The 25,466-nt window shown below is 42.7% G+C and overlaps 3 protein-coding genes across 4 annotated transcripts; all 3 read right to left on the reverse strand.

The window, feature by feature from the left end:
* Window positions 1-414: 414 nt before the first annotated feature.
* LOC115055772 (5-hydroxytryptamine receptor 1D) lies at window positions 415-3,594 on the reverse strand. The gene is made up of 4 exons (XM_029521792.1): window positions 3,378-3,594; window positions 2,400-2,560; window positions 985-2,277; window positions 415-471 (listed from the first exon to the last, which is right to left on the reverse strand). Exons 1-4 carry the CDS (start codon window positions 3,541-3,543, stop codon window positions 415-417), a joined length of 1,677 nt encoding a protein of 558 aa, XP_029377652.1. The 5' UTR covers window positions 3,544-3,594.
* Window positions 3,595-3,816: 222 nt separating this feature from the next.
* On the reverse strand, window positions 3,817-15,818 carry tarbp1 (TAR (HIV-1) RNA binding protein 1). Its single transcript, XM_029521214.1, has 29 exons — window positions 14,872-15,818; window positions 14,682-14,779; window positions 14,522-14,591; window positions 14,040-14,194; window positions 13,870-13,922; window positions 13,682-13,779; window positions 13,470-13,605; window positions 13,283-13,379; window positions 12,176-12,265; window positions 11,906-12,053; window positions 11,561-11,827; window positions 11,072-11,169; window positions 10,839-10,994; window positions 10,521-10,741; window positions 10,185-10,419; window positions 9,871-10,059; window positions 9,576-9,775; window positions 9,410-9,481; window positions 9,162-9,282; window positions 8,738-8,848; window positions 8,502-8,651; window positions 8,328-8,414; window positions 7,969-8,174; window positions 7,808-7,889; window positions 7,513-7,684; window positions 7,244-7,429; window positions 6,479-6,603; window positions 5,720-5,856; window positions 3,817-4,455 (listed from the first exon to the last, which is right to left on the reverse strand). Exons 1-29 carry the CDS (start codon window positions 15,779-15,781, stop codon window positions 4,278-4,280), a joined length of 4,848 nt encoding a protein of 1,615 aa, XP_029377074.1. The 5' UTR covers window positions 15,782-15,818; the 3' UTR covers window positions 3,817-4,277.
* A 399-nt stretch (window positions 15,819-16,217) lies between these two features.
* On the reverse strand, window positions 16,218-25,001 carry LOC115055274 (FERM domain-containing protein 6). Of its 2 annotated transcripts, XM_029520964.1 has the most exons (14): window positions 24,875-25,001; window positions 22,025-22,214; window positions 21,804-21,894; window positions 20,815-20,894; window positions 20,548-20,624; window positions 20,175-20,370; window positions 19,861-20,016; window positions 19,268-19,333; window positions 18,744-18,812; window positions 18,475-18,649; window positions 17,992-18,276; window positions 17,610-17,741; window positions 17,414-17,481; window positions 16,218-17,307 (listed from the first exon to the last, which is right to left on the reverse strand). In XM_029520964.1, exons 2-14 carry the CDS (start codon window positions 22,097-22,099, stop codon window positions 17,017-17,019), a joined length of 1,761 nt encoding a protein of 586 aa, XP_029376824.1. In that variant the 5' UTR covers window positions 22,100-22,214; window positions 24,875-25,001; the 3' UTR covers window positions 16,218-17,016. The 2 variants fall into 2 exon arrangements, with proteins under 2 accessions (XP_029376824.1, XP_029376825.1); XM_029520965.1 differs by lacking the exon at window positions 17,414-17,481 and having other exon boundaries at window positions 17,118-17,307.
* Between the last annotated feature and the right edge of the window lie 465 nt (window positions 25,002-25,466).

Here is a 25,466-nt window from a genome sequence, read left to right on the forward strand (position 1 = left end):
GTATTCCTCTGGAATTATTGCTAGACATAAATGTAAACCTTTGTAAGGAATGAAGATTTTTACACTGAGATACAACATATGATTATCACATTTGAGGAAGAAATATTTAGAGCGTGAATAAATGATGGGTTTATTAGATCTACTGTTGGGTGTCTTCAAGTGTAATCACATGTACTATATAAAAGATTTCTTTTCAATACATTCTGTTGTCCAGGTTTATTATCTCCTCAGTCTTGTGGTTCTCAGGCAGTACGTCGGTGCAGTGTTCAACACTGTTCGATCGTCGGACTCTGTGTTTCTGCGGGGGGTTTGTGTGTTCTGTCTGTGTTCTCTCTGGCTTCCTCCCACAGTCCAAATGGTTGGGGATGGTTGTGTGTCTCTATTTGTCGGTCCTGCATTGGACTGGAAACCTGTCTAGGGTGTGCCCTGCACTGCACTGTCAGCAGAGCTTGGCTCCAGCCCTGCACGGCCCTGACAGATAGGGGGTATAGATGATGGATGTAGTTCTATGCTGTGCGATCCGTGATCACCACCAGACAGCAATTTAACAAATTTAATGATCTCAGCTAAAATGAAATTAATAGCTGACTAACTGATGAATAGAAAATTAATCTGGAGGTATCTTAATATTCTTTTAAGAGTATTTAATTAGGAAAAAAAGTCTATTAGTAAAATTCATATTCTGGGCTTTTGCAGTGATGTGCATCTTACACAAATTGTTTGTAAACATAATTATTAGCTGATTGACCTTTGAATCTATTTGAGAAACCAGAACCACTGATTCTGGTTTCTCAAACATCTGCTGGTTTTAAATGAAATATCTTTGGGTTGTGAGATAAAGCAAAGCTTTGGGCTACTCTGACTGGCATCTTATATCTCTCCAGAAATAATAGATGAATCAGTCATGGAATTAACTGTTATTCTGATCCAAGTGCAACTACATCTGCCAAAGCACAATTAACAAACATCATGGTCTACTCTCACTGTAATCTGGCCATAGAAGAAGGTGGCTTGTCGTTCTCTGGTCAGAGCAGAGAAAGGTAGTCTGCTGCCTGCCTGTGGTCGAGAGGGGACCTGCAAGCAGTTCACCCTCCTGTCAGCACCCGAGCCTGGCCATGTGCAAGATAAGGAGGCGTTTTCAGGGTGGCACACTTTACATAGATGCTCCTCTGACTGACTTTTGAATGAGTCGGTGCCTACAGTAAAAATGGAGGAGGAATACTTGGAGTCGTCACTGGTTGAACTCTCAGAGCTAGAAGGGGGACCACGAGGGCTGGTGTTCAGGGTGCAGGGGTCGCTGGTCTTGCATTCGTCTCCCTCTGCTCTGACGTCACCTTCCCTGCCCATGCCACGCCTCAGCTGTGCTCTTATTTTTTGCCTCAGACCCTGCAGAGCACCCTGGAAACGCTTGCTAAGCAGAGCATACAACAGAGGATTGATGTCAGAGTTCAGCAAAACCAGCCAGTATGAAAAGGTAACAGCACAGGGTGGGATGAGGCGGGAATGGCCTGAAAGTGCAGTTTCTGTGGCCTGAACCAGTGCCACACCTATGTAAGGTGTCCAGCAGAAGAAGAAGGCTGAGATGACCAGGAAGAGACGCACAACTCCGTTGTGACTGTGGTGCTGCTGTGAGCTTTGCAGCACTGGCTGGGCAGTGCTCTGGGCCAGGAAGGAGAACAGGCGCCTGGATGTTGGGTTGCCCTGCTCTGTAGCAGAATCAGGGAGAACAGAGCTGATATCATTTCCTCGTTCTCCTCTGACCTCGGAGACAAGCTGTCCACTCACATGATAGATCAGTCTGGAGGGGCTGTGGAGCATCCCACAGTGCCGCTGAGGTGAATCCCCGGGAGTGAAAGCAGAGCTTGGATTCATGCTTCGCTGAACAGAGTCCTCTAAGGTGTGAATCCTTCTGGCGTGACTCCGCGCCACCTTGACTATGTTCACGTAGCAGAAGAGGATGACCACTGCAGGAAGGAGGTAGGACAGGGCAGCCATGAAAGCGGTGTAGCTCGGGCTGCTGGCCCAGTTGACTGCACAGCTGTACATCGGAACCACATAGCTGACGGAGCTCCAGCCCAGCAGGGGAGGGCAACTGGTAACCAGAGCCTGCAGCCAGATCCACAGGACCACAGTACAGGTTCTCCACAGGGTGCAGCGGGAGCTGTAGCGAAGGCAGTCCATGATGGAGTGGTAGCGGTCAAGAGCAATAGCAGCCAGCGTCAGTACAGAAGCTGTGCAATACACAGAGGAGGTGTAGCCCACGTACAAACAGAGGTCCTGTCAGGCAGGAGAGAGCACACAGCATCACATGAACACTGACGGGTCCAAAGGAAACTGGTGTTCAAAGTTACGTCAGACGCTGAAGCTGGGAAGTGCAGAACTGGACCAAGGTAACGTACCGTACAGTCCACCCAGTCACGGTTCATGACGGACAGGGCCACAAAAGGCATGACTCCGACGCCCACCAGGAGGTCGCTGACGGCCAGATTCATGATCAACACTGACGTCACTGAGTGGAAGGTCTTGGTTGCAGCCACAATGATAATGACGAGAATATTACCTACAATACAAACACAACAAAACACACAGACACACAATGGCACAGAGGTCACGCTATCTTTTTCCATGTGTAACAACCTCAGACACAAACGTTCACCAGGTACTGAAGCTATGATTTAATAATTGGATTGGGAAAATCTGTGTCCTGATTTAAACTGTTCTGAATAGCATTTCTTTCTTTTTTTTTTTTAAATCTCTGTTATTCCTGTCTAAGATGCTGGTATTACACCACCCTGTACTGCATCACACTGACCCCATCACTGTAATCTGAGCAGTGAAATAAGGAGCCTGCTTTTTGTTAAATACATCTAACTGGATGTTTGTATATCCAGATAACACAGCAAGTAAACACATTTCTCAGTACGTGTATTAAAAGCTATGTTTGCCATCAAAAAAATAAAAAAAATAAAAAAAATTAATTGCACAGGGTTTTTGTTTGTTTACTTGTTTTTTTTCCTCTCTTCATTTTTAATAAAAATTAAAATGCCCTTTTAGAAAACATTGTGCAGTTTTCACCCAGAGTCCTACAGATATAAATATTTAATGAAGAATTACATGAACATTGAATACAAGATGCAGACACGCAAGAATTCAATTTGTCTAAATAAAATTTATTTTTATAGCACCAAACCATAAAGTTACGCGAAGGCACTACATTTAGAGCAGGTATAGACCAAACTCTTTATGGAATTGACCAAAGTTTCCCTCCAAACCAAGCACTTTGTGACAGTGGCAAGGAAACAGGAAACTGTTTAGCATTAAAATATATATACTAAGAAGAAGAAGAAATGAAAAAGTAATCAGAAGTCATTATTTACCTGCCACAGCGCCCAGACACATCAGCACCATGAGGATCTCCAGGACCAGCTGGGTCCGCCGGGACCCCTCCAGCCACGCTCTCTCTGTCCAGCTCACGTTGTCCAGCACCGCAGCTGCCTGCAGAGGCGGCGGGGGCTCGGACCAGGAGCCGCCCAGGCCTTCCATGTGTCCCTCTGAAGGATGCTCCCCCTACATGATGAGCCACGGACAGGTGTGACTTCATGGAAATATTAATGAGGCTGATCGACGGTGAGCTGCTCCATCTGCTCCCCACCTGGTCTCCAGGTGAACCAGCTCCTGCACTCTTCATGAGGGAGGAAGGGGGACGCATGAACGCCTACCCTTCCTTATTTTAACTCTTTGTTTGCTCCCTCCACCACGATTAATAAATACAAGTACTTAAAAGATAATAACAGCCTTTTATTTATTCATCTGTGTAAAAAAAAAAAAAAATTCTGCAAATTCATATAAACTTGTCTATTTTTAAAAGCAGCATCATCTCATAAAAAATATGGACATAATAGTTCTGGGGCTCCGGGGCAAAAATTGCTCAGATTAAAAAAAAACAAAAAAAACAAAAACACAACATTTCTATGCTGCTGTTATAGAGGTTGCTCAAAACAGCATGCCCAGCAGAATATTTTGAATGAGCAGTACACATCTCTATTCATGACTCCCATTAAGGCACAAGAACAGTACTGATGAACTGCTGATCACAAAAAATTCTGAAAGGGCCGATCCCAACCTGTAGAATATTAAAATCCGCACACTATGTTGACATCTTCTTTTTAAAAGTCCCCTAAGATGCTTTTTTAAGCACTTGCAAACCAGAAATGAGGAAGTAAGGGCAACATCTGGAGAAGGGAAGTGACCTCCATTGGGCCGCACGGCTGGTTTCTTCAGTTTCTTGAGCTGACTTCAGTTGAACTGGAAACCAGGTGTTGCCGTGTATATTCCCAAATCAGCAGGGCAGCGCTCACGTGTACGTTGAGGGAACGGATGACGCCTTGTTGAGGGATCTCCACGCAAACGTCCAGCATTTGGAGCAAGTTAGCAGGAATGCCTTCTCGTTCATTACTAGAGAGAGAGAAAGAAATTCACTGTGGGATGGATTATAGGCAAATCAAGTACTGCCCGAGTTTGGCGTTAGTATTTTTCTAATGATAGTTATTTAGTACTGATGTCTATTTAGTATTGAGTATTTTTAATGTGATATCTGTGATAATTATTAATTTAATCAAAACACTGACAAAAAATTAGAAATTTTCCTCATCTAACTCAACAAGAACACCAAGGAGAATTTTTATCAAAATGTTACTTTTTTTTTTTTTTTTTCTTAAACTCACCCAAAGTGTCTCTAAAAGATTTTTCCACACGGCAAGAGTAGAAATTAAAGTAATGATATTTGACTGCTCTTAAGGTGAAGAGCCCTTGCCATGAGCGGCCAGATCACTTCTTAATTTTCCTCAAGTCCTTACAGTTATGAGGAATAAACTTTGTCATGCATGTGAGCAGGTCCAGGACAAATTCAAACTGTAATTAGCTGAGTATTTACCTGGCTCTAGCAATATGGGCTATGCAAAGCAAACATAAAAAGGTAATGAGTTCTGCATTCAGTGAGTCCACAGAGGGCAGCACACAGCAAGAAAGCCTGATTTGATGAGCTACATTTATCTTGAGTGCAACTAGGTGAGATAATAGGCACCTGATGAGAGATTAGAACGGGGCCATGCTGCGGCCACACAGCTGTGAAAGCCCTCAAGATCCTGCTCACACATGGGGTGTTGGAGCTAACAGCACTGTTCACACCTTTGTCATCAAACAGGGTAAAACAAAACAGGACACCTACACTCTCCCTTTCTGTCAGATCAGCTGGACAGCTAATGTTTATAAATTGCATAGTTAGAAATTGCACAAACTTTCGTCCACTATTATGTCAGTTTGTGTAAAGTTACAAAAGGCTGAGCAAAATTATTATTTGTGTTGCACTGATAGAAGCCACAGGACAGTCTCGTGAACATAAAGGTTTCTGCTGCTGTCATCACACTGCTTGTATTGGTTGGCGCAATTTATTTCCTGTGCTTTTGTCCCTGGCGAGAGCCAATTACGGCTGAGCATGCCCCAACAGGACTGTGATGGAGGGGTGAGGTGCAGTTCCCGCAGGGGAAAACACACTAAACCACTGAGATAACATTTAATAGTCCCGTCAGCTCACACAATTATCTGTGTGAAAGTCACAAAATCATGGGAAAAGAGAGGCTTTCCAGCGTTGGGCACTATGGGTAGCATGTGCCTTTTTTCTTTTTCACCAACATCGATACAACATTAAATTCTGTCATACCCCAGAAGTAACAGGGTCTTCTCGGGGAAATGATAGTCCTGGAGACTCTGACTGTTGGCGGTCTGCTCCGCTCCAACTATACAGTAGCCTTCACTCTTCTTTAGCTGCAGGAAGTCAGTGAGCTCCACTGGCTTCACCTGATGGACGGACACAGGATTTTAGAGATTATGCAAACAAACTTCTTAGTTCAAGTAATAAGAAAATATAAATGCATATGCATTGAGAAGGGTGAACAGTGTGTACTTCATGCCTGCAATGTCCTTCTTACACAGCCGATCAAAGAACATGAGCCCATCAAAGCCCATTTTATCAGCATGCTACAGCTTCCCCACAGTTTAATTTGAGCATTAAATTTGTTTTTCTAATCTTAGGTTCTGTTCAACAGTCAAATTCAACAGATACTGTCCCAGAACCCAAAATCTCAAAAAGAGTAAAAAATGAACTTCAATAAAGCTCAAGTGTCATGATTATTTAGAAAACATCTTCTAAATGAGACTAATGGGTGATGAGGCAGAACCTTTTCACATCTTTAAACCTTGATATGGGTAAAAAAAGAGTTAGAAATGTTCTAAATTTCCAAAAGACACGACTGAATGTGTTTTATTACTTTCCTCATTCGTGGGAAACAGCAGAACGTCAACGGCTCTGTATGTTGATTTTGCTTGAGATCATTTTAACTCTGAGGTAACCAGGTACAAATCACAAATTTATCAAGACAGAAGCCCAGTGGGAAGGATGTAATTTCTTTCTATAATTTACCTCTAACAGGGGAAGCCATAGTTCAGATGAGACACTTAGGGACTGAAAATGTTTGTCACTGACGTGGCGGAGGCTGTCCAGAACCAGAGCACTGGCACCAAATATCTCACAAGTCCTGCACAGACCTGGGACAACAACAAACAAATGAGAGGGGAAAAAAAACTAAACTAAAAAAGGGCCAAGGTTATATGTGAAGAATTAATTCTCATTAATGCTTCACGGTGGAGTCAAGATCCCTGTTTCAGGCCTTAGTCGTCTGTAGCAGAGATGACTTGGCATAAAATGTCAACCAATCTGTCATGGGAACAGACAGATATAAAAAGCTACATCACAAATGACCATTGAGTGGGCCAAGTGAAGTAAAACATTTACACAATGACCCAGCTAATGTTCTAGCTTCCATCATCCAGTATCAATATTGGTTTTGAAAATGGGTCTTTTCCTCTATAAACAAATTCAGTCTCTTATCATCTGATAGAACAGCTCTGGAGTGAGCTCACAGGGAACAGAAAACAGGAGTGTCTGTTATGAAAGCTGGACATTCTCTGTTCAAACTCTGATAAAGCTCAAGCTCAAATAATTGGTTTCAGTCGGTGCTCCATTAGATCTCTTTGCCCAGCCCAGACTCATGAAACCAAACAAAAGCCTGTGATGTTAGTTCTTCACAATATTATTCACCATAAGTCAATGAGAAATTCACCAAATATTTATCTCCTATTTTCTTAGGAAATGGGTAGTATGGTATTTTATTGTTCTGTTCCTCACCTCCTAAATTGGTGGGTTTGTCTATTAGTGATGCGACTACCAGCAAGGCACCGTGGAGTTTTCCCAGCCGAGCAGCCCTTTGTGGTGGAACCAGCTGGAGTTCAGGCTCCTGCTCCTGAATCCCCAACCTCCAGGGAGTGATCTTCTTCTGTACCTCAGCCCAGCGCTCCTCTTTATCCTGCTCACCTAAATGATGCAACACCATGATCACCCAACCACAGATGTACTGTATGAAATACATCTACTCCTTGTGGTTGCTGCTTCTGTACCTTTGTCTTGCTGGATCCAGTCTCCAGGCTGGAGCTGGCTCAGGTCAGGGGAAGGATTTTTCAAAGGAAACCTTAGACTTTCAGGAAAGTGCGCCAGTTTCTCAAACTTCCATGTGGGAATCCACTCATCATCAGCCAAATCTGATAGGCTGGGGAAGGTATAGAATATGGTCTAGGATAGGAAAATAAATAAAAAAGAAAACAAAAATGTTACGGTATATTGTGCTACCTTAAAAATCTGAAAACCAAATTAGCTACCAGACTTCTCAATTTCTGCAAAAATACCCCATCACACCTCAACACTGTAATCTCTGACAGGATGGAAGGCACCAAAGAAGAAGTGCTCCTGAATCCTTATCCAGTTTTTGTTGGCATTCCTAGAAAGTGAAGTAAAACAAATACATTAGCATCTTTAAATAATTCTTCTTCCAGCTATTGAGTGTGACAGGTGCTCACCCAGTGCTCTGCATGGCCTCAGCCTGGTTCAAACAGGCCTCGATCACAGTGGACAATTCTCTTAAGCTATCAGCCCCTTCCTCTGCCTGGATTTCTGCCAAGTTCCACACCCTTTTCAAGGCAAGCAAGGCGTACAGGCGCACGCTGAAGTTATGGTTGAAACAATACTGCAGGATGATGTCCAGCGCTTTCCGCAACTGCACTGCCTTAAACACACATGGAGATAGATCTAGTGGAAAGAGAGATTGTGCAAAAAAAAAAAAACAAACAAACAAACAAACAAACCAAAAAAAACAAACAAACAAACAAACAACTGATGTTTGCATGACTCCTTTTAATGAAAAGTGCTGGGACTTCACCTTTTCCTTTAGATGAGGCATGATGGTGTTCAAATGTACCAGGACTGACAGGAAAGTGCAGACACTTGTCTTGGTCTTTTCATGATCCTGTACAGAAAACACAGTAATTTAGCTGTAATTTCATTCACTATGTGGTATTTTTAGTGGTAGGTGGGTGTCCATATGGGGGCCCACCATGCTGAAACAGGTCCAAAAGTTGTCTATGTGTTGTGGATAGCGAATGAGGATCAGAATCATCATCCATTCAATCAGGTACTTTACTGAGGCCTGGTTACTGCAGAATCCAGCTTCAAACACGTGGTTCAGTAAAGAGGCAACAAACTCCTGCAAGAACACACACATATTGTCACAGCTACTCTCTGCAGGCTTAATTTCTGTGTGACTGTTAGCATTGTGTGTTTTTGTCTTACCTCTCTGAGTTTAGGCAGCAACAGCAGCAGTGTTTGCCATACTCTGTTTTTGACACGGTGCTGCAGGGAGTTGCTATAGTAACGCACCTTTGACTTTGATATTTCGTTATCCTGTAGGGATGGAGTGGGAGATGAAAAATGTTTCTTTGTTTTGGTAAATTAGCTGAACCACCTAAATGAAAACACTATCAATATCTATTACAAGCAAAATTCACAAAATATTACAGTAATAACTATAAATAAAAGTAATTTCATCCCGTTTCCAAATCAAAGGCATCACTCCTTCATAATATAATCACATTGGAGTGTTAGTATATCTAATCATACAGCGTTCTGTGAATAATTGAACATGAATTACATATTTATGCATGTACTAATATCAATTATCACACTTATTTCAACAGAATAAAGCAGCCCAGCTAACCTTTTTCAATAAAGCCATAACAAGTTCTTCTATAAGTCTTTCATGCTGTCGATTTGAGGAATCCAGGCGGCTGAGCAAAGTCAGAGCACAAATTCGGGGCAACTGCTCATCTCTGTCATCACTGGGGAATGAAGACTGTGGTTAAACTGTGAAATCATCTGCACAGCAGGGGAGACCTCCAGTGGCTGTCTTTTAAATTGCTGCAAAATGGAGAGTGCACTCACAAACTGCAAAAAAGGAAGACTCACCTTGTGACAATGACATTGCCAGCAGGGTCCTCTCCGAGCTGCTCCACATATGTTTGGACATCTTGGATGAGCCTTTGAAAGTGGCATACAAAACAGTGAAAAAAAAAAAAAAGAAAAGAAGCTCTAGGAGCCAACAAACTAGGGAAATTTTGTTCTGTAGGGTTACCGTTGGTCTCGTCTAAACACTGGTCCATAGACACAAGCCTCAGTGAGTATGTTGATGTAGCTGAAAACACTGGAGAACACAGTGTCAGTCTGGTCGCCACAGCCTCGTCCTTCGGGCAGCCATGTCTGACAGCAGTGCTGCAGCAACAATCCGAATACTCCACTTTTTGACTGAGACAGCTCAATCAGCTCGGTGGCAGTCTAAATCAATCACAAGCATTAACAGAGTATGTATTTTAAAAGAGCAAATTATCACATCCATTCGTTTCAAAATCAAGCAGCCTGATTTTTATCACCTGCTTCAAGGTGGCAGCAAACGTCAGGGCCTGAGTGTGTGTCAGTTCGAGTAGTTTATGGTGGAAGACCATGGAGATGAACCCTTTCAGGGCCGGCCAGAAGTCATTGGCATTATTGCTCAGTCCCTGCACCAGCTCCCAGCTCACAGTCACGGCCTCCACACAAAGCATCTCCTCTTCTAGCAGTAACTGGGATCAAAACATTACCAAATAAGGGCACAGTACACTGTATTTCTTCTTAAAATAAACAACTCATGATCACACCTAAAAATCATTTTAATTACTTATTTTGACACAAAACAACTGAGACTCACTTGCGGCAGCACCGCCTGCATAAAGGTGAGCACAGGCAGCACCAGGTCACTAGGTAGCAATGCCAGGGCATCCACACTGCAGCTGAGAGCGGCCTTGAGGGTGTCTGGTGCTCTGCAAATCTCAGGGATCCCTAAATCCTTGATGAGGAAGCTCAGACAAATCCACTGGTCTCGAATCAATTTAGCAGCGATACATCCCCAGTCCTGCAGCAGAGGACCCTGCGCTGCTCGATCACTGTCAAGTCAAGAAAAGCACTTAATTGTTGAATTCCCAGCCCAACAGTTAGGAGTCATTTTTAATTTGTACATTTCTGTAACAGCTGTAACAAATCTAACCTTGAACAGTCTCCTGTGTGCGGTTTCAGTAGGCGTTTATTGAAGTTTCCCAGAAGTGCTTGACTTTGTGACAACGGACTGTAGAAGTACTCATTTAATTCTTTCAGAGCATAACAGGTCTCTGTTTGCATGTTAATCACTTCTAGCTCCAGAAGTTCACAGACTGTAGCCAGGGAAGCCATGGCAACTGCTCTAGATACCTGGTTTGCCACAGAGGGGACCTGGAAATAAAAAAAAAAAAAAAAGGTCTTTCAATAATTAGTCAAGTTGGTTTGGAAAATTCCTTTTCTGAGTGTCGGTTGATTTTAAGCTTTGTACCTGCTGGCTTGGTTCTTGTAGGACACTGAGACTGTGCTTGATGAGTTTAGGGAAATCATTCTGTTGAATTTTACTGCGGTGCTGTGGTGAACTGTACATGAGCACCAGCTGTTTCAGCACAGCCAGATACAGCTCTGCTCGCTCCACGTCAAATAGCTGGAAAGGAAAAGAAGAATCAGAGCTAGCCACTAAGGACCTGCATGCTAATTAGAGTGATGCTTGCTAGGATGTACCTCCTGCAGTTCCCCACACAGCCGCCTCAGGATAAACTCCTGGATGAGATCAACAACTTCAAAAATTTGCTTCTTTATGACAACCATCACACTGTTGCCTGTGAAAAGCAGAAGAAGAAGACTTGAATATCAAACACTCTTCAGTGGGTCAGGACTGTGTAACGTGTGCTGGTAATGACAAGACTGAGAACTGGAGACTGGATGTTGTCATTAAATAATACTAGTACTAATAAGAATAATAATTTTGATTTGTTCCAAAAGTGGACAAAGTTTTAGACAGCGTGTCACACAGAGAGCTTTGTTTTGATGCTCTGCAGAAAACCTTGTAGCACACTTATATTTCCAAGAATGCTTTCAAAATTAGAAAAAATATGTCATTTAACTTCCCCATGAGATACCATAACTGACTGAATCCATCTACCTTACCCCCTCCTCCTGTATTTATGAGGGCGGACTTGGCCGTGACAGTGAATCAATATTATTACAAACCTTGCTCTTCTCCGACGTGCTGACATCCTGCTGTTTCTCCAAGCTGGAGCAGCCGGAGCAAAAGCTGCAGGCTCTTGTCGCTCTTACGCACAGGCATGTAAATATTGGTGCTGACTCTGCTCAGGGTGTCCATCAGGGGAAACAGTAATGACTCCAGAGTGCTACTGATCTTGGTGCCACATTGACTCTTCTCCATGTCCACACACAGCAAAATGGCTCTGGCCAGCCTATCAGCTTCTTTAGAGTCAGGTAACCTCTCAATCTGACCTGAGAAGCACAAAAACTGACTGACACTAACTGTTAAAATCCACGATGAATCACATTCACTTACTTGAATTGACCTACCTGTGCTCGCTGGAACTTGGTGGTAGGCATATATCTCAGCTTGAACATAGCTTCTTACAGTTTCTGTCTTTTTAGCAGCACCAGTGGAATCACCATCCACAATCCTGGGCTTGAAACTGCTTTCATTGTCTGACAGCCAGACACACAACTGCAATGGGGGTCACAAACAGGAAGGGTATAAATAAGCCAACCATAGAATTTCTGAAATGTGCTATTCTAAGGCATATTGTCTTTTGTGTGTTCACTCTGTGTCTTGTGCATACACTGCACCTGATTCCAGATGTTTGTCCCTCTACACAGTGACTCCTCCACATGGAAATGCATCAGGAAGCTAAAGACATCATCCAGGGTCACTGCCCTCTGAAAAAAAGACAATGTCCACTACCTTCACAACAGCCTTGCAGTAAGTTCAATGTTTACTATTTCAGATTGTCATTTAGCTTATCTCTGATGCATTTGTGGTGTTACAACGAGATTAGGACAGAATGACCGCTGTCATTCAGAACTCAATTATTACTATTACTATTTCAATTACTATTTCTGAACTCAATGACCAACGCCTGATCCCACTGCCAAGACGCTTTACTGACTTCAATTTTCACCATTTTAGTGATGTTTCACCTAATTAAAATATTTCATTAAAAATTACACTGGCTGATAGTTTTCATTCTTCTTTATTTTCACTTTTTGGTAAAAAACTATTTGAACACAAACCAGGTACATCTGTTAATGCTAAACCAGTAATTCTCTGGTTTTACAGGAGAGAACCTTTTACTCTCACACAATGCATGGGATTCAGATTTAACACAACATCCCTCTGTGTTCCTTTCATTTATTTATTGAAGATTATGCAATGACACCCAAAGCCAAGCTATCTCCTATAAATCCAAATGTGAATTCCTGTTGCAACTAATGTAAAAGAGGTGAAGCCGCCCATATCACATGTTGTAGACATGTCCTGTCCTCGGAAAATACTTTGCGGATTCTACTCTAACCACACATGCTCGCGCATGGGGACATGTTGTTATTTCTAAACCTCTTCTTTGGTATTTATTTCTTTTTTCTGTCTTTTCTAAATGAAAAAAGCCCAACTTCCAGCACCTCTTTATAGTAGATTTTTATACGAGGATATATAGGTTCATTATGAGGCTGTTGAAAAAGATGAAGGCAATAAAGTTGCATGTTGTGCTCCTTTAATATGGAAATGCTTTGTAATGCAAATTAATAGAAATTATTTGCAAAGAATCAGTTTACATGTTTGTAATTCACTGAACCACCTGATTTACACCCCACAAATGAGACCTCTGTGAATTTGTTCAAAATTCAATGAAAAGATTTGCTCAGGTTTTAGCTTCAAGTTCACCATTTGTGTCTTACCACATTTGTGAGACAGAGGGCACTACTTAGCAGGAAGCACTGGGCAGCTCCTCTTAACATAACCTGATGTGTGATCATGGTGCAGCGCAGCACCTCCCTATAAAAGACACCACAGAAAAAATGAGCACCAACATCCAGCGTAACCAGCTACGACGCTGTGTTTCTTACTGTACGCATGAAGAGGTACCTCAGAGCAGTGAGCCCATCGATCTCCAGAAGTGGACTTGGGGGCAGTTTGGATAGAGCCTGGGAGAGGAAGAGAAGAGGCACTGCACACCAGTACTTAGAGCTCAGCTGCTGAATCATCTTCAACAACACAGAACCTACAAAGCAAATGCAAATGCATAGTCGTGAGAGTTTTGTTCATTTGTATTCTCTGTGACTTCTGTTTTCCTCTACCTCTGTGCTCTGATGGTAGGCTACTGAAGAAGGCAACCATGAAGCCTTGAAGTTTAGCCGCCAACTCAGGACAATCTCCCACACTCTGTCCAGCTGATCTACATGTAGATAAAGGGTGGATTAATGATGGCTTGGACAAAAAAAAATAAAAATACTTACAGCAATAAATTATCACCTGCCACTCTTACCTCTGGAAAAGTGAAGTTTCAGACAGAACGTTCATAAAAGGCCCAACAATAAACTGAGGAGCAAAGCAAAGGAAGAGAAACGTTAATACACAAATCTACCTCTGATTTCAGTAAAACTCAAATGAACAGGTCTTATAATACCACTGGATAAGATGTATCTGTGCTTGTACCTGGGAAAAGGTCAAAGCAATAGCTGGCTGCTGGAGGATCTGCAGCTCCAGCAGATGACACACTCCCTCTCTCATTAAGGATTTATTCTCACTGTGGAACATCCGCTGGTACACACACAACAGCCAGGAGGGGTGGAGGAGGCCCACGCCTGAAGCTACAACACGGACAGAGGATTTAATGAGCTGCCTCTGTATCCTTACTGTGTGTTCAATGGAACATTTGTCATTTGGAGGAAAATAAAAAAAACGAATCCAGTTTGATTATTTTATCTAGCATGCATTTTGGGGATTGTTTATTTTGCATTTTTTATTTAATGGAGGTTAGTGAAGTTCATATGAATACAGGTCAGTCCTCCAACAAAAGGCAAAAATGCCTGGAATAAAAAAGGATAGAGGTAGAGATGATTCAAAATATGCAAAAATAAATAAATAAATAAGTAAATTACTAAAACACCAAAGAGACTGCAGTGCTTTAATGTTACCTTGACTATCATTTACTGTTGTTTGGATCAGCGTGTCTATTCTGTTGAGAACTGGCCGGACCACATGAACCTGCACAGGAAGAAGAGAGAAGGGATATTATCAATCTGCCCCATGATGCCCTCAGCTGACCTGGTTTTAGCTGTCTAACTCATCTTCTACCTGGTTCTCCTCCAGGGTCTCCATGACCAGAGCATAATCCTCCCAGAACTCTCTAAGCAGCTCGCTTCTGTTAGGAGCCCATCTGAACAAGGTCTCACCTGCAACAAATCCATCAACGGGGAAGAAAATGATTGACTGTAAGGTCATTTAATGACTGATTTAAATTTGGTCCGGGGCTTGAGCATGTTACCTTCCCCCGATGGAGGGTGAGGACAGTCCACCTGCTCCTCCTCTGACAGAGCCACACACCTTTTCAGCAGGTACAGCGCTCTCTTACGGGAGATGCTGTCCCGGTGCGTCAGTCCGTCCTGGACGATCCTCCAGAAGTGAAGAGACAGCCGAGGATCGGGTACACATGAGGAGGGAGGGAGCTCAGCTTTCAGCAGCAGGTGGTCTGACAGGGCGGTCAGACACAGCAGAGCCCGCTCCGTGACCACGGCTGTCCGCTGTGCGCAGTGCCAGCTGCACAGCTCCTCCAGGACGAGCTTCAGGCTGCTCCTCAGCCGCACACCGCTGCAGCCGTCCAGGAGGCTCAACAGGAGCCTCACCGTGACTTTAGACACCAACGCATCGGGGAGCGTTTTAATACAAGATAAGGCCGATGACAAGGTGGCGAGGATGAGATGGTCGTCGTCCGTCAGTGAGGGTATGAGGGCGGCCATGACTTCACTGGCGACCTCCACGCTGAGCCGCTCCGGACCGGGCAGCTCGTCCTCCGACAGCCGGAGCGCCGGCAGGACGGACAGAGCCACCCGGCCCGCTACGGCCCGGTCACACAGCCGGACGCAGGCGCTCAGGAGCCGGCAGGCAGCTGCTGTGCTCTCCCTGCATGGAGCACCGTCTCCGGCTTCGATGGAGATTCTGCTCAGGAGAGGGAGACATTGAATCCAAACGACCGACTCGACGTTATCCCGAATACGCCGGCTTTTCTCCGCTGAGCTGCTGTCTGCCAACAGCGGTCCGAGCCCCTCAATGAGAGCCGTCAGCGCCTCCACCCGCTCCGGCCTCGGCCACGACTCCCCCGGCCAGGACAGAGACTCGAAGAGCCGGTCATAGTCCGGAGAGCTGGCCAGAACCGCCTTCACCAAAACACCGTTCATCTTGGAGGCCCCACAGCCGGCTTCTGCCACAGCGGCCACCAGCTGCACGTTTTACCCGAACGGGATGTAAACTTCCGCAAACGTCATCTCAAACTCTCGCGAGAGGTGGGACGGTGGGAAAAAAAAAAAGAAACAAAAACACACTACACACCAGAAATGTGTGTGTGTGTGGGAGTGGCTATCAAATGTAAACAGTGTTAGGAAAATTGCTGCTCCAACTAGTGAGATTAAGAATTTATTTTCATAATGATCAAAAATAGATTGTTCTGCTTTGTGAGTTTATACTCAGTTATTCACAAACTATTGGCGTTGAAGTGAAAGTTTTCCTCTATTTTAAGACTGACATTCTTTTCCAGTGACCTCATGTTGGCCAAAGACATCAGTTCTTTTGCATACTAATTATCCTTCACAAGGCAGTGAAAATAATACCGGAAAAAACAACAACAGAAAGGCTCTTTGTTTGGGGGGTTATATAATACAAAAATACTGAAGATTCATTGTACACTTACTGGTTACAGAAATAGTGCTTGACAAATAATACTTAGATGTTGTATACACAAAAACAGGAGGAGAATACGGAATGGGGAAGCTTTGGATGAATGCGTTACCAACAGTAAAGCGGTTCAGTTCTCTACATCAGCAGCTACATTGCTGTGGCAGGCTAATATGAAATACACTGAGCACACTGTACAAAATAGAGTATATTATTCAATATGATTTTTTTTTAAGTAAAAGGAGCACAAGCATTAGCACCTTGGGATTGTGGAGGTAAAACACAAATGACTTGACAAAAAAAAAAAAAAAAACATGATGCAAAAACAGCACAACACTACACTGTTTTAAAATTTCAAAGCATCTGTTATTGTCAAATTTTATACCCTCAACATTGACCTAGTCAAAGAACAGCATCGGTTTCACAAAAGACAATAAAATTGATTAGATATGTTTCTGCTTAAGGACAACGAAATGAAATAAAATAGTGCAAGTCGTGTATACACAATATACATTAATAAATATGATCTGTTTGAGACTGAAATGTTGCAGAGTTAGATCTGCAATCTACCCCACAGCTTTTCCAGAGGGAGTGAGGAGTCAGTAATGTCTTTGCACTTTGAAATGCACATCCCTCGTTTCACACACACTCACACAGACAGACATTCATGTGTTGGCAACCTGCAAGTTAATAAACGAAGGGCAAGAGCAAGTGAATTTGTAGCCATTAGCACTTGATGTGCTCATAGTATGAATTCGAGGAACTGTTCATCACCCAACATGTCCAGGGAGAGGCTGTTGGTAGACCTGCATCCATAGAATGAATGTTTGGTTTGGCCGTGCACTATGGGGTAATGACTGTGATTAACAGGGATCTTTGGGTTTCTTGAGACATCTGGGAGGCCAAAAGTATAGCTGTGGGAAGAATCTGGCAACAGCGTTGTCCCCAGGGGGGCCGGCAGTGGGAAGAGACGCACATCATCTAGACTGCGGTAGTGGCGATCCCCACACACATGTGCTCTTGAATTCAACGTCTTGAAAAGAGACAGGAGTTGAAGATAAAAGGTAAGGAAATACAGAGTAATTCAAAGTTCGGAAGTTAAGAAAAAGAAGGCAAGACAAAGAAGATGTATGACACACCTGTTTTAACATATCTTTATGTAAATCTTCAAGATATCCATCACTAAGTTGAGGAGATGTGTTGTTTTCTGGAGAACCCAGTTGATTTCATTGGTCAATTTTAACAGAGTAGAGTAGAGGAAAGCACTGGTCTGATGAGAACCAATAAAATGCTGTTTGCACAATATCCCTCATGTCAAAACCTAATGAGTCATACCTGGAGAATGAGTGTCTAGGGGGAATTCTGCACAATCCACTGACACCCCTTCAAGAAGATCAGCCAACTGGAACATATCATCAGGATCATCCACAAGAACCTCCTTTGGAGTCCCGACATTGCTCTTGATCTCTGGAGAGACACATTTTTTAAATCTGATTATCAAAAACAAAACCTCAGCTGTGGAGGCCTTAGATCTGTCTGAGGTCACAATGGACCAAAAAAAAAAAAAAAAAAAAAAGGAGAGAGTGTACGAATTCTCAAGAAACAGGCTATAACGAGACCATAGTTACAAGGTTACACAAGGCATTAGGTTCATCAGAAGTTTTCCCAATTGCATGTAATCTGATTTAAAAAAAAAAAAGATCAACAAGGTATTCACCTTCTTCTTGCCAGCCCTCATCTTCCATTTGCCTCTTACTGCCTGCGTCAAACCCAGCTGTACAGGCGGTGCCATGGCTGGCTGCTGAGCTGAAACACTTCTCTCCTTGCCGCTGTCCTTCTTCCTCCATAGAGGCCATCTCTGTGGAGATGCTGTGCTGGCGGGCATCAGCTTCAATTCCAGAGCTACTGGTTGAGTGACGAGACAGACCAGGGCTGCTCTCACTGCCTGGGGGGTCCAAGTCCAGGTCATCGCTGATATATGACTCTCTGTAGCGCTTTTTCTCTAAAAAAGAAGAGCAACTCAGGGTCAATTTCTGTACTTCAAATGTAATTATTGAACAAGAATGTTTTCAGTCTTTTTGTGCAAGAAAAACTGACTTTCTTAAGTTGAGCATTTAACTAGCAGTTCCTAGGGGAGTGTTATGTTTATAATTATCACAGATAGTAATTCTGTCCTAGTATTTGGTCTTCCCTCACCTACCTTCACTCTCCTCCAGCTGGCGTAAGTGTTTGAGGGTAGGCTGGAGGCTGAGGTAGAGACGATGGCTGCTGCTCAGGTGCAGGAGGAGATGGCAAGAGCGGAACGATGACCCGGTGTAGTAGACCAGCTTCCTAGCTGATGGCAAGCCATCTGGCTGGATCTCGAATTTCTTACCCTGCATGGGGTAACATGTCATTCATAGGGTACAAAGCTAATGCATGTTAAATAATTCCTTCACTTAACGGTGAAGGAAGGTGAGGAGTACATACCAGGAACGTGAGACGTCCCACGTTTGACCAGGGGAAGTCGTACAGCAGCTGTCTGATGTTGTCCACCTCCTAACGATAACCAAACACATAATTTTAAAGCAAAAGCTTGAGTACTTGTCAGCTTGCCACTTTGTGAAAGAAAAACTAATTTCTGGATATTATCTTAAATTAGTGATCAATAATCAACTGTGTTTGTACAGAAGAGTCCATCTGGTCTTGGCCAAGAGGCTAAGGACTTCTTGAGGTATCTCACGGTCTGCTGGCTCTTTAATCAGCCAGGCCTGGAGCCCTAATCCCACCCCAGATGGCCCCTGATGGACAGATCAAACAACTGACAGGCATGGCAGACGGCTCCTATCTCCTCATGCTGCTGGTGGCAATCCCACACATTCCTCACATGTCTAGTCAGGGGTTTTATAGGAGTACAGATACAAACACTGAATCTGTGAGCAAACACAGATTCAGTCTTGTGAGCGCTTGACACACCTACTCTGCATTAATGCCACATTCACACATGCATGTACCTGATAAACCTGCATTCCTCGCAGGGTCAGACCCAGCAATGCTGTGCCCCGCTCCTCCTTTTTGTCCTGGACAAATGAATGATGAGATGTCAGCGAGGCATCTGACTGGCACAGATAAGATAGCTATTTCACAGCTAAGCCTCTCTCCGTGCTCACTGGAAAACATGCTGAGTTGCTGCTAACAACGGATTTAAAGTAATAACACATTATGCAACGAATGGGCAAAATTTCTAAATATTATCGAGTAAATGAGTGAGTTAGAAATAGAATGGACAATAAACTGGCATAGATGGAGGGTTACACAACTACCTCACAGTTCATTTTCTAGCCCGGCTCAAATTTTTCTAATTTGACTCAATTTGTCTCAATAAAATAAATATTGAGACAGATATTTTCATAAAATATCAATTTGGCAATAAAATATGTCTGAAATACCCAAAAGTTAAAATGAGTTAGAAAAACAGTTTCTTTCGCCACCCCGTTAAATAATGATCATTTCTTATGTGAACTCCATAAAAATCTATGTATGCACTTAAACACCTCTGAAGTTTGGTGTGTGCTGCAAAAACTGAAACACTAAACGGATTCATAACCTTTTGGAGCCTGTAAAACTTGACAGGTACATCCTCCAATCGACATGCCGCCCTGATGAACAGCAGGATGGCATCACGGGTGGACAGGCCCCACAGCTCCTGATGCACTTTTGGCCCGTGACAGAGCAGGTAGTCCACACCCCGCTTAGCAACAATCTACGCAAGGAAGAAGACACAGACACGCATTAGGCAAGGAGCACATAAACTCAAAATAGAAATCTATTGGAGCTTGAGTTTCCCCGCGACCTGATTCCAGATAAGTGACTGAAGATGGATGGATGGAGCTCGAGTTTGAAATGAATGGTAATACCTACCCAGGGGGGAAAGTAATTCTTTGGTTCAAAGTAAGCGGTGATGGCCGTAGACTCTCTGGGAGGCGGGTGGTCACCGAGATCAGCCTGTAAGGCGTAACCCGCCAGCTGAAAGTACACTTCCTCTTGTTGACGACATTCTGAGCGAAGCACACGCTCACGCAAATCAGAGTAGTATAGATGTCGTGACTTCCGTTCACTGGCACAGACGTCACCGAAATTAAACATGGGTAGAGGGAGGAGGGAGTGAAATGATGTCAGTAAGGAGGACAATGATGAATTAGAACCAACAAAACAAAACACAGAAGTTCACCAGCAGTATAACAAACTTGTAAAGTGGTGAAGACGTATATAGAAAAAATACAGAGGAACATACCAAATGAGTCTGCCGTTCTCTATGTAGTACTGCACTTTGAGGAAGAGTATTAGAGGCAAAGGTCTTTTCTGTAAAGCCTGTGTGTAGAAAGATGTGTGTCAGAGCTGCCCTGTGCATTTTAAAAGTTTTTCTCATGCTAAACGCAATGCTGTGGCATGTAGGCCAATAAACTGTGTTCCCAATTAACTGACATGTATAATAGTCCAGAGAATGGGTCATCACAAAATGCTTCATCAAAACCGACTACTCTTTGCAGTGGGCACTTACCTTTCCTGAATCTTGCTTCCATTCTTTAGGAAAGTACTTAGTCAGTTTCTCCTCCATATCTAAAAATATGTGTTCATTGTCTGGGACAGAGGGGGAAAAAAAAAAACAAAACAAAAAAAAAAAACATCAGGAAACAAGCAGTTAGAAAACAAACAGTAATGTAATCAAGTGTGAAATTTACCCAACAATGAAATTCAATGAGGCAAAAGAAAAAAGCCGTTAGTCTACATGTGAAGCTTATGACAACTATGCTAGTGTCAAATCGACCTAGCACAGCTCTAATCTGGATATTTAACAGTAAAAGGGGCTAAGGGTGTGTTTCCAACCTGTGTTCAGAATGGGGATGTTGTACCCCTTTTTTCCCCCACTGTGACTCATTCCAACTCCTTCAACAAGAGCTGTGAGGCTGCCTGTGTCATGACGAGCCCCCCCCCCCCCCCTTGTCTCTTTCCCCTCCATTCTGACCCTCCTCTTCCCATCATCAATCCACCCCTCCCCTGAGTGAAGAGGAGGAATGCAAGGGTGCATTCCAGGCTTAATGAAGTTAATATTGCAGGAATCCAGGTCTAAGTGATCGCTGAACCAACACCACAAAAACAAAAGGCTGCTTGTTTAAATAGTGTGCCGCATAAGATTACCAAGGCATTTGTACATGGAAAGAGATCAGGAACGCAATGAAACAAAAATTAAGTAGATTGCAACATTCAACTATGCATAATGGGCAGAACAAATATATATTTTTGGTTTTTGCAATATAACGTTTTTCTAAATATTACACAAAAAAGTGACAACAAAAGAGTGGCGTACAAAAGCCCTGCTGGAAACTGTTGTCACAAGACAAACATGATGTTTTTGTTTTGATCCCAGTAGTAAATTCATGAGCCGATCAACAAATTTGCCTGCAGTATAATTACAATTTCGTGTTTTCTTGACGTACTGCTTTTTATGCTGATGTGAACAGTCTGAAGGTCAACGAGGAGAGGACTTACCCTTAACCACTGTGAGGCCAAAGAAATGCAGCTCTTTGACTCCAAGAAGCTCTGTCACACGGTTGAAAACATCCTGCCCTGTGGACTTTGGCTGGAGCAGGTGAAAAGAAAAAGATGTTTATATTTAATGTGCGACTATGTGGTACAGCCAAAACGTTGACCATCTGTCAAACCACTTAGCGACAGTCAAGCAGACAGCAAGTGACAAAGTAAAGGCTCACCCCGACAGTGACGTCCAGCTGGTCTTTGTTGGGCAGGAGAACACAAATGGTCCTCTGCTGTATGGAGGTGGACATAATGTCTGCTGTATGTCCGTGATGAGTGCTTTTTCTGTGAAACTGCTTTAGTCTTTTCTTGCTTTGTCTATCCTTCACTTTTTATCTGTAGAAGGGCAGCTTGTCCATGTTGTATCTAAGAAGACGGATGACATCAGAGTGAGATAAGTGAAGTAATAATAATAATAATAATAATAATAATAATAATAATAATAATAATAATAATAAAAAGTCTAACGACAGTTCAAAGTGAGCGATGAAGGCAGCCAAATGGAATTTGAAAAACAGACAATCACCTCGTGTTGCATTCACTACCAAACTTTAAGGAGTTCAACAAATCAGTGCACACAGCTCAAAGGGCGTAACATACAGCCCTCTACATTGATTTCAATCATTCATAGCTTTGACAATCCCACAAACACACGGATTTCTCCTGTTAGCACACATGGATTGCCCATTGTACCATGTTGACCCTCACAAAGAACATTCACCACAATAATCAAAACACATGACTCATGTAAATGACAGCAGTTAGTCTACCTTAAAAAGCATCATACACTTCAACGGCTGGGTAAAGTTTACCATACTATAATCTTAATAATAGCCATTACTTGGAAAACAATCAGATAATCTTTACGAAAACTATTTCTATTCTGACAGGACCTGGACTTAATTATGGCAGATTTGAGAAACCTAATAAAACAAATGGCCATGAGGTGGGGGGGGGGGGGCAATTTACTGCAAACCAAGGCTCACCTGGAACTTGCCCCCTTTACTGACCCAAAGCCCCAACTGGTACGAAGGCTCATCTGATTAACGTCTAAGAGTCAATTAATCAGGTTAATTACTGCTGCACGCCGACTTTAAATCCCTTAAATCCAGCTCTGGATGAAAACCAGGATAAAAAGAATAGAATACAAGGGATGGAAAAAAAGCTGATCAGCCTATATTTGTCTCTTTGTGCATTTAAGAAGGTTGGACAAACAAACTGTTGTTTCTTTACGTCATACTTTTGTCTGCTTACACCTAACTTTTATTATTACATACTAAAGAGACAAGCTGTTTTGTAAGGCATTAAAAAAAAAAAAAAAAAAAGTTAACTCACAAGAAAGACTAAATGAGTTGCAAGCATATAAAACTTTCAAAGAGTGAATGCTCCTGACTCAGAGGGCAAAACACTAAAGGTTTCTCTTACCAAATATGATTTGTGGACATGTTTAAACACAGCTCCATTCACATCCAGGTGTCAGAGCAAACAGACCTGAAATACCTGTAGCTTGAACATCTTGTTTGTGACAAAGTCAAAACTACAGACAGTTCAACTTGACACAGTAGTAAATGCAAACACAAATGCACAAAGCAATTTTTTTAAACTCTAAAAATGTATGAAAAACTACTGCATTATTTTCATTATTGTTATGTGTAGTTATCATTAGTAAACAGTTTGAAACTAAACATTATGAAAGAGTTGTAGCTCCACTGTAACAGTTAGTTCAGTTGACAACATGTCAGCTGGGATCGGAAATATTACAGTATTCCTGCAGTTATATAACAGACTGATGGATTTTTCCCTTTCAGAAATTCTAGGTTTGACAGAAAATCACAGACAACGTCATGATAAGCAAGGAGTTTTACACCTCAATGTCTAGGCTATTTAAGGACGAGGGTGCTGTCTTTTGTAAACAATGTATGAGCAGTTCACACATGAAGATGAAATGCCTTGTATGCAGACAGCCCTGTCGTGAACTCCTTCTTTAGCTCGTTTTTCAATCTGAATCTGAACTAAACTTATCAGGACCTTGTTTGTTTATGTCAAAGATTTCCAGACTTAAGTCTTCAATCTTAAATGCAAAATATGTGATCACAGGTAAGGATTGCAGGTACGGCTACAATAAATGTAAATGCACTCATAAAATTTCAAGATACAAACAAAAAAGCCCAAAACAAAACAAGACTGCAGGTGGCATCTATAAAGTACTTTGCACACCAAAGACAGAGCAGGTGAATCCAGGCCAAACTTGCACATACACAAATCTAGTGCACTACTGGCCATTTACACTACTCTGCATCCCACCTGTTTACTATCAACCCGAAACAGAGCTAGCTGGAGTCCTCAGACATCCCCCTGGTTGCTGACCAGGGAGAAACCTGGCATCACATGAGAGCAGCCATCTGTATGCGATAATTCCCCTCCAAGACTGTTATAATCCCTGACTCTGATTGTACTGCTGGCTGTTGGAAAAACAACATCCCTCACTGCCTGCAAATGCGAAAACCATGAAGGAATGAGACAAAAAGTGAGGGGAGTGATTCTGGATCAGCAGGAGAGCACCATTTATACTCATCCCACTGAAAACAGAGTGAGCCTCAGTCCTGGGGCTGACTCAGAGCCATGAAATGCATACTTTTTCTTTCTTTAAAAGACAGAATAAACACAGACTATACATGAGCTTGGCAGTGCAGTTCGGGAGAACTTCAGGTGCATTCAAACTTCCAGCTCTGCGCTCATTATCTCCAATTTTATTTCCTCATTGTGAATCGCTTCATACTTCAACACGGCATCATGAGCCAGCTGCAAGCGTGTCCTCTGCAAAGTCCACTACACATTTCTAAGACTCGGAAACTATAAAAAGATTTAAAAAAAATCAACTTTAACAATTACCTGAACAATCCCTCCTATTCCCAGTCGTGGTTACGTTATTTTACCCTCAAGTCAAAAGTGTGTATTTGGATGCAACAAGTGCATCACCAACCCTGAGCACTAACGTAGTGAGCTACGGACGGTGTGTGACTTACCATCATATTAAACGAGGCGTAAAAGCTCGCAGTTGAGTCTCAGACCTTCTTCCACTTTTTCCAGACTCCAAATGTTGTACTTTTATCCGGACAGAGTGCAGCCAGTCTCCGGCCCCCCTCCTCCTCCATGGTATGTTGTGGCCTCTTTAAACACACTGTGGTGCTTACGATTGGGCCGTACCATTTCAGAAAAGTTGTGGGGGTGAGTGTGTTTTAATTGCGTACAAATATGCGAATATTTGTAAAAATAAAAAGGGAAAAAAAACCTCTCTGGTGCCTGGTTATTTCAGTTATCGATGTGTATATATTATTGATAATTAGATATATTTACCATTTTTATCCTTTTAATCAGCTTACTTAGATTTTAATAGAAGACCTAACGAATATCCCCCCGACATTGTTGTACGTTGGTGGACCGATCTCATGCTAATTGGATGTCGAAGTAACACAATTTGCATAAAACTGAAGTTCGGATCTTTTTTACTGGCTCATGTCTTCTTTATCTCGTTTAGTAAAGCGAAACAATGTTTTTTTCAAGCCATTTGTTCATTTCTTTCCTTGAAACCAGCGTGGCGCTGCAGCTGTCATTTGA

This window comes from Echeneis naucrates, chromosome 15 (genome assembly GCF_900963305.1).
Source record: "Echeneis naucrates chromosome 15, fEcheNa1.1, whole genome shotgun sequence".
NCBI classification, from domain to species: domain Eukaryota; kingdom Metazoa; phylum Chordata; class Actinopteri; order Carangiformes; family Echeneidae; genus Echeneis; species Echeneis naucrates.

Bases quoted from the DNA above. Each gene is read 5' to 3' on its own strand.
- tarbp1 (XM_029521214.1), bottom strand. From the start codon at position 15,781: ATGAACGGTGTTTTGGTGAAGGCGGTTCTGGCCAGCTCTCCGGACTAT. The intron at 14,780-14,871 runs GTAACATGCTCA...GATTTGTTGCAG, and splicing joins TCACCCTCCATCGGGGGAAG to GTGAGACCTTGTTCAGATGG. The intron at 7,890-7,968 runs GTGAGCACCTGT...TTCACTTTCTAG, and splicing joins GAGGCCATGCAGAGCACTGG to GAATGCCAACAAAAACTGGA.
- LOC115055772 (XM_029521792.1), bottom strand. From the start codon at position 3,543: ATGGAAGGCCTGGGCGGCTCCTGGTCCGAGCCCCCGCCGCCTCTGCAG. The intron at 2,278-2,399 runs GTACGTTACCTT...CCTGCCTGACAG, and splicing joins GTGACTGGGTGGACTGTACG to GACCTCTGTTTGTACGTGGG. The intron at 472-984 runs GTGAGAGTAGAC...CCTATCTGTCAG, and splicing joins TCTTCTATGGCCAGATTACA to GGCCGTGCAGGGCTGGAGCC.
- LOC115055274 (XM_029520964.1), bottom strand. From the start codon at position 22,099: ATGTCCACCTCCATACAGCAGAGGACCATTTGTGTTCTCCTGCCCAAC. The intron at 20,895-21,803 runs GTAAGTCCTCTC...CCTCTGTCCCAG, and splicing joins TGGCCTCACAGTGGTTAAGG to ACAATGAACACATATTTTTA. The intron at 20,371-20,547 runs GTATGTTCCTCT...CGTCTGTGCCAG, and splicing joins GAGAACGGCAGACTCATTTG to TGAACGGAAGTCACGACATC.